Here is an 8,809-nt window from a genome sequence, read left to right on the forward strand (position 1 = left end):
TGGATACAAATTGTTACTTGCTGAGTTTCATATATCTTGGGACCTATCTCACAAGCAGTATATACTTTTATATTCATTGCACTCTTAACTTAAGGTTCTAAGTGAAACATCAGAATGCTAACTGATTCCGATTTCATTTGCTTTAGAATTACAGTATCAGAACAGTTTTTGGACTACCAAACATTCTCTTGAATCAATTGAATTATAGTAGGCCTTAAAAATCCACCATCATACAAGCACATAAAATGTGAGGGAGCTGATATGAAGCCAAAGACCAAATTTCGTATTGTAGTGGTGGAGGATATGTTTTTTTCTGTGTTCTAGCAGGTTAAACTTTCTACATTAACAACTTTTGCAAACTGATATATATACACTTTGCACATGGGAGAGAGAGATAAGTAAAAACTAGACCATGCATACTTTTATCAAATACACTACCATTAATTAAGACATGTGATATCTCATTAGTGGTATTGATACCTCCATTAATTAAGATATCACCAATACCATCATGTGTTCCAATGTCTATATGATATTCTTTTCATTATTTTAAGATATTCAACTTTTTACTTTTCCATTTTACATTATTGTGATATTCTTTGTAACTAACCTATGCATTTGAACTCTTTAATGTCTTATTACACTTTAAAATGGGATATTCTTCATAATCAATTTATTTGATTGCAACCACTGAATCTTTAACAATATGATGCAATCCGTAACATGGAAAATTCAGTCCCACTTAAGTTATTTGACAGAGAAAAATTCAGTCCCACTTCAAATATAAAATTCAGGTTGTCCTCAATTTGACAGAACAAAATTCAGTCCCACTTAAACCATAAAATTCAAGCTGCTTCCAACTAAAACATAAAATTCAGCCCCACTTAAGCAATTTGACAGAGCAAAATTCAGTCCCACTTAAAACATAAAATTCAGGCTGCTCCTAACTAAAACATAAAATTCAGCCCCACTTAAGCAATTTGACAGAGCAAAATTCAGTCCCATAAAATTCAGACTGCTCCTAACTAAACCATAAAATTCAGCCCCACTTAAGCAATTTGACAGAGCAAAATTCAGTCCCATAAAATTCAGACTGCTCCTAACTAAACCATAAAATTCAGCCCCACTTAAGTTATTTGACAGAGAAAAATTCAGTCCCACTTAAAACATAAAATTCAGGCTGCTTCTAACTAAAACATAAAATTCAGGCTGTCCTCAATTTGACAGAGAAAAATTCAGTCCCATTTAAAACATAAAATTCAGGATGTTCCAATTTGAAAGAGCAAAATTTAGTCCCACTTAAGAACATAAAATTCTGGATGTACCCAATTTCCTTGTAACATGAGCTTTAATATAAACATAATTGAACATCAGCATAAAAAAACTCTATTAAACACAATTTAATCAGCATAATTGAATATCAGCATAAAAAAAAGCTCTATTAAACATAGTTTAACATAATCGAACACATTATAGCATAAACCCAAAAATATATCTAACCAGCTATCCTAAAACACAATCAAATAACAATAAATTTTCCTCTTCTCCACTAGCTGAGCAAAAATAGCAGATGAAGTTTCTGATACCTGCAATGATCAATAAAACAACAAAGATTAATTAATTTAAATTATCCAAAGTAATTAACCAAAATTTACTCAACAAAGACACTATAACTATATACCTGAATCAAGTTGTTCTATTAAGATGATTAAGTACTTCTTGTACTAATTCAGATTCACATTTTAGTTGAGTAGGAAGCTGGCTCTCTCTTTCTAACACTGCCTTTTTCATATGAGGAATTCTGTATTTGTTAGAACCTTGAATTTTCATTGTTTCTATCATGCACTGTTGTAATGTCAAAAAAATTCGGTTGGACTTCCATGAAGGAAAATCCTCATACGATTTCACCACAGCATGTACAAGCTCATCAACTGTAGTCGGTGACTCCTTATACTGTAAAGCCTGAATTGCACTAAAAAACCCAAGATCCAAGACATTCATATCTGGAGAGTTAGCAGGTTGACACATCAAACGAATATTAAACCCACCTTGGCTAGCAGCTTGGCAAAATTCTTCATCGTTTTGATCAATGTGTGTTCTTGCATTGTCCTGCTGAATAAATATTGGATCCCTACAATCTACTCTTGGCCATTTTTCCTTAATTGTCGGTAGTACTTTATCGATCAAGTAAGACCTTATAACATCTCTAGTAATTGAATTTATTGGTTTAGTCTCTAAAGTCCCTGCAGCTCTGTTAACACTGTTCCTTTTGGCTGGCATTTGAGTAACCAAAGGAAACACACCGATCTTCCCAGAGAAAATTTCATTTCTTTCAGCATCAAATCTTGGTCGAGCTAAGGCAACTAAAAACATGACTTTCCCAATAAAGTTTTTGCTTTTACATGTGCGTAATGGGTCTTCTTCATCCGGAAGTAAGTAATAATTCTGATTTTTCTTTGTCATCTGGAACCATTTCTCATCAATATGGACAATATTGTACATCTCTTTAAACGTTGGATCATGTGGGATACTGCTTTCTTCAAGCATTGATATGCAAAATTTCAACCGGGATCTCTTATTTTCTTCCTTTAAAAGAGGTTTTATAGCATTTGAATGTCTTCGTATTGCTCCAGATTGCAAACGTCTAAACATTGTAGTCCTTTTCATGTCCATAGCATAAGCTAAAGAGCTAAGGGTTGTCCGCTGCTGCAAAGGGATTTCACGAAATCGATTCCAGTCAATCTGAATTCTCTTACGACCACAATTCTTTGTCCTTTTATGCGAAACATCAGCATGTAATCCGTCATTTTTCCATTGTTTCCAAACGCGTTGAACAAGCCGAATACCAACCGAAAATATTGATGCCACTGAATTGGTCGTCCCTTTAGGCAATTTTCCATCAATGCTTTTCTGTAACAACATATCGTATATTGCTCGACGTTGAGCATTGGATAAATATTTCCTCTTACTTGTCTGGTATGGTATATGTTCACCTTCTATATCTGCATAATTCAAAACAAATGATTCAAAGGATGTGGCAAGTATATAGATTCAAGTGTCATTTATAAGGTAACTCCATTAGAAATAATTGAGATTTCAAATGTCAGAAACAGTACTAATAAAAGTGAAAAAGCCAAGTAGTTATACAACACTTCAAGTATGATTTAGGAAGCATAAATCGAACAAGAAAAAAAACAAAAGAATTAAATACCATTGAGATCAATACTCAAAGCTTCTGCTTCCTCAAAGCCATTAAGGTCTGGTAGAATATAGCCTATTTCATTTTGTCTGAAATCTCCATGACTAATATCAACATTTAGATCTATTTCAGTCACTCTGTCCATGGATGATGAAGGAAAATTCATCTCTGGAGAAGAAAAAACAGACAAGAAAGAAGAAGATAGCAATCTATAACCATGAAGGATAAAAACCAGAGAACGTATTGTTGAGTTACAATCATCAATCTTTAATTTGTTCATATATAAATGGAGACTCTTCAATTCCATTTTTTGGTGCTAAAGTTTAAAATTAGAGCAATCAAAATTTTTGGGGGAAATTTAAATTTGAGAGAGATTGAATTTCTGAATTTACAGAGGGAAAGAAACGTATTATTGAGAGGGAGGGAGTTTTTGTTTTTTGACGTGTTTTTCTTGAGAGAAGTACAGTAATAAATTGATGAGAGAGAGTTTTTCTTAATTAGGCAATTTTATTAAAAATTCTCTTTACAGCCAAGGATTAAAGGTTAAATTAGTAATTTTTATCTATATTAATTGAGTTTCTTAATCTGTGTGAAACAACCTAGAATGACTTATAAAAAGGAATGGAGGGAGTAGTTGTTATAGTTTCATCTTTCAGATTCATTTATGTTGTTACCCAAGTTCTATACCTCTCGCTATCTTATCCATGTTTTCTTTTTTATTTGTCTTTTTTTTTCCAAACTAATAGCTTCAATTGAAGAAATCCGACAGAAATAGAAGATGCATGAACAACTAAAACCGGAAAACACAAAAGTGTCAAAAATTACAAGAAATTCTTATGTTTTTCAAGGTAATTATTTGATTTTTTTCATATGTTGTAGTTATTTTTGTTCTCAATTGTGTTGTTGTTTTCTTTTTATTAAACAATAGTTGTTATAGTTTCATTTTTCAGAGATGAAATTTCATTTCTGTCGTTACTCATGTTCCATACCTCTCGCTACCTTATCTATGTTTTCTTTTTTATTCGTATTTTTTTTTTTCAAAATGACTAAAATAAAGATTTTGTAAATTTGTATTCTTTTTTAGTATATGTTGCTAGGTGTTATCGTTTCGATTACTAACTCTTAACTAAAATTTACATTTTCAGCTTTATATGAACTCAATTTTTGGCTTTCTCAATTGTGCTGTTGTTTTATTTTTATTAAACAATTATTGTTATAGTTTCATCTTTCAGAGATGAAATTCCATTTCTGTCGTTATCCAGATTCCATACCTCTCGCTACCTTATCCATGTTTTCTTTTTTATTTATTTATTTTTCAAAATGACTAATGTAGATACCCATTTTTGTCCGGACCAATTTTTAAGTTTATAATAAATTTCACTCAAAATTTGAACAATTCATAAATTATTCAGAATATATGGTATTATCTCGGAAATAATTTATTGGGAAAAAAATTGTGCTATTAAGGCTAATTTGTCATATTTCGGTATAAATCGGTAAAAATATCGAATTATATTCAAAATGTGACTTAATAGAATTAAGGTGTAAGTTTAACCTATTATGAATTTTATTCGAGATATGTTCCTCATATTTTGAATAAAATTGAATTTGCTTGAATTCGAGTTATAATTTATTAATTAAAGTTCAGATGTCAATCAATCGAATTAACATTTCAATGCTTATTTATTTGTCGTAAACTATATTTAGAAGTGCCTATAGTCTGAATTGCGAATTATGATGTAACATCGCATATTAAAGTTAAAGTTAATATTGACTTTGGTTACGATTTATATTATAATTAAACGTTTAGAATATGGTTGATTTCTAAATAACGAATTATGACAAATGGATTCAAAAATTGAGAAGTTAACAAATTAACGACAATTGAACGCTTAAAAAATGGAATTTTCGGTAATAAATAAATATTGCGTTATTAATATAAATATTCCTCTTATTGTTTTTGTTTTTTACAGTAATCTTGACAGATCCAAAGACCCGCTCGCCAATATCTGAGATACCCAAAAATTTCCGCTATCCCCGAAAAGCAAGATCAAAATGCACACTCGATTCAAGAATATTCTGAAAAAAGTGATCAAATCATATTCAAATGACTGGGTTGTCTCGTTGCGGTACAAGTCCAACAAATCGGAAGTTCAGAGAATTATTCGTACGAGACCAACAAAATTCAAAGCACGGGTAATTGTCAATTCAAGTCCGATTCCAAAGCACGGGTTAACTATCAGTTCAAGCCTAATAAATTCCAAAGCTCGGGATTCTGTCCGTACAAGTCCAACGGAGTCTGCTCGGGTAAGAAATAATTCAAATTCAGCCCGAGTCCACATCAAAGTTCGGGTCATAAGTATTTCAATCCCGGTCCACATCAAATTCGGGTCAAATACAGCGTCAGTCTGCAAAAAATCACAATTACAGGGACCAAACAGCATTTTTGCCAAAAAGATCAATAATTCAACAGAGATGATAAGACGGATGAATCCTCCAGGGTACAGTAGGAAATAAAGAAAAATGATGAGCAATAATTCACAGGCAAATTGCTTACTATTTATAGAGGAAGTCTATCACTGTAAAAAGGGGGAGGGGGGGAAATATCTGTAATCTTCCTAACAATGTAAGAGGAGGAAGAAATTCTCATAGACTACAAAATATCAATTGTAATTTATCATGCATTTGAACACAAAGTTCCTTCTTTATCAACATAGTTGAGTTCCTGATTTTCTTATTATAATCCATTATTTCTTGATCCATTTATATCCTGCAAATCAAATCCAATTCCTATATACATAATATGCATTTCCATTTCTAGTTAATTCACAAAAATCATCCAAACATATATATATATATATACAATTTATCCCCGGAGTTACCCTTGACTGACTCTATTCGCCGGATTCAACCACTACCGCCGCCGTTTGTCCATACCACCGGATCTAAGCGGAACACCGAACAAAGAGATAAGATGAGGAGGAGCCGAACAGAAAATGCAAATGAAAATGAAGAGGAAACTAAGAAACGAAAAAGAGAATACCTACCACCAAAGATTCGAGCCGTCGCGGGTTCGAGCTCAACGGAGAAAGACATCGAACGGACCCCGGCCAGAGAAGTTGAAATCGCCATCTTCCTTGAAGAGAGAGGAAGAAAAGAAAACGAGAAAGAGGAGGCCGACAGAGCAGGGCGGCGGCTATGGAGGAAAGTGGTAGAATCTGGAATTTGAGAGAAAGCAAGAATAAGAGGAAGAAGATGAAGTGAGGGGTAGAGGTGTCAAAATGGCTAAAAAGATTGACCCCAATCTATTTAATAAATGGGGTGACTTAATCCAACCCATTTAATAAATGGTTGTAATAACCTATTTGTATAGTGGTCAAAATGATCCAACCCATTTATTAAATGGGTTATATGAGTTCACCCATTTAACCCATTTAACTAAATCTAATTAAAAATTAAATAAAAATAAAAAACATACAAACATAAAAACATGAAAATGTAAAAATTACACGGATCGACTCATTTAACCCAATTAACTAAAATATAATATAATATCTGGTTATTCATCCTGTTATATGATATAGTCTCTTAGTGTAATTAAAATTCAATTTAAATTCAACTAAGTACAAAAAGAACTAGCGTAAAAAACCTAAAAATTTGTTCATTTGAATTTCAATTAACATACACGTAAAAAACTATTAGTCCAAATAATGTAATGTTCTATAAAATCAAACAACAACGTAGTAATCATCCAAATCATCAAGAATTTTTGAAATCCAGAATTTCTAGAATTTCAGAATATCTAGAATTTCTGAAATTTTTGAAATTTCAGAATCTTTGATATTCCAGATTCTGAAATTTCAGATTTTAGAATTTCGGAATTTTCGAAATTCTGGAATTTTTGAAATTCCAGAATTTTTGAAATTCTAGAATTTCAATTCTTCAGATTCTGAAATTCTAGAATTTTTCAAAATTCCAAAATTTCTGGAATTTCAGAATATCTAGAATTTCTAAAATTTCAGAAATTTTGATATTCCATATTCTGAAATTTCAGATTTTGGAATTTCAGAATTTTCGAAATTCTAGAATTTTTAAAATTTTAGAATTTTTGAAATTCCAGAATTTTCATATTCTGGAATTTCAGAATTTTTGAAATTCTAGAATTTCAATTCTTCAGATTCTGAAATTCTGGAATTTTTCAAAATTCCAAAATTTCTGGAATTTCTTAATATCTGGAATTTCTGAAATTTCAGAATTTTTGATATTCCAGATTCTGAAATTTCAGATTTTGGAATTTCAGAATTTTCGAAATTCTAGAATTTTTAAAATTTTTGAAATTCCAGAATTTTCATATTCTGGAATTTCAGAATTTTTGAAATTCTAGAATTTCAATTCTTCAGATTCTGAAATTCTAGAATTTTTCAACATTTTAAAAATTCTAGAATTTCAGAATATCTGGAATTTCTGAATTTTTGAAATTTTAGAATTTCCAGATTCTGAAATTTCAGAATTTAAAAAATTCAGAAATTCCAGACATTCTGAAATTCTAGAATTTCAGAATGTTCATATTCTGGAATTTCAAAATTTTTGAAATTCTAAAATATCCAGGATTTGGAATTCTTCAGATTCTGGAATTGCAGAATTCTTCAGATTCTGGAATTCTAGAATTCTTTAGATTATGGAATTCCAGAATTCTTCAGATTCTGGAATTTCAGAATTTTTGAAATTCTATAATTTTTGAAATATGAAATTTCAAAAATTCCAGAGCTATGAAATTCTAAAAAATTCTAGAATTTTGGAATTTTAAATTCTAGAAACTTATTGAATTTTAGAATTTCTGATCTATGAAACCATGTGTTTTTTTAAATTAACCCTTAATTTTATAAGTTTTCTTTTGAGAATATATATAATTTAATATTTCGTGGAATTAGAGAATATTATTTTTTGTTTTAGACGTTTTGTATGAGAAATAAAAAAATATATTTATTAATTATTAAATAAATGAATGTTTTGACGAAATTATTTATTGGGTTGTCGTCACAGCCTCACATCCTCACATTTTATAAATAAATAAATATATTATTTCAAAGGAAACTATATATAATCAATTGAAAAATCTACTAATATTAAAGAATAAGTATGAAAAGAATAATATGAAGAGAATAATTCTGATTTAGTGGAGGAATAATTCAAATTTCATTCAATAATTCAAATCTACTAATATTAAAGAATAAGTATTTGTGGTTGTTTTAAGATGAATAAGAAACTAATTTGTGATTCAAAAAAAAAAAAAAAACTAATGGGTTATTGGGTTGACCCTGCCAAAAACTTATTCAACCCTTTTATTATATGGGTTAAATGGCTCAAACTCTTTATGACCCAGTCCATAAAAGGGTCAACCCTAACCTATTTAAATGATGGGTTAAATGGGTCAATAAATGGGTTATGACTCATTTTGACAGCTCTAGTGAGGGGCGTGGTTGCTACCTCAGGTAAGAGATCTAATTTTGGTTTTAGGTATAATATGTTTCATGGCAAATGATATATACAGCCTTAGACTGTATATAAACATTAATTATTCTTATATTTTCAATAAAAATAAGTCTTAAC

At 30.5% G+C, this 8,809-nt stretch overlaps 1 protein-coding gene across 1 annotated transcript; it reads right to left on the reverse strand.

Annotated features, from left to right (window-relative positions):
• Positions 1 to 1,948: 1,948 nt before the first annotated feature.
• Positions 1,949 to 3,506, reverse strand: LOC136227066 (uncharacterized). The gene is made up of 3 exons (XM_066015790.1): positions 3,212 to 3,506; positions 2,049 to 3,002; positions 1,949 to 1,962 (listed from the first exon to the last, which is right to left on the reverse strand). The coding sequence occupies exons 1-3, from the start codon at positions 3,504 to 3,506 to the stop codon at positions 1,949 to 1,951; spliced, it is 1,263 nt and encodes a 420-aa protein (XP_065871862.1).
• Between the last annotated feature and the right edge of the window lie 5,303 nt (positions 3,507 to 8,809).

The sequence above is a fragment of the Euphorbia lathyris genome, chromosome 4, assembly GCF_963576675.1.
Source record: "Euphorbia lathyris chromosome 4, ddEupLath1.1, whole genome shotgun sequence".
NCBI classification, from domain to species: domain Eukaryota; kingdom Viridiplantae; phylum Streptophyta; class Magnoliopsida; order Malpighiales; family Euphorbiaceae; genus Euphorbia; species Euphorbia lathyris.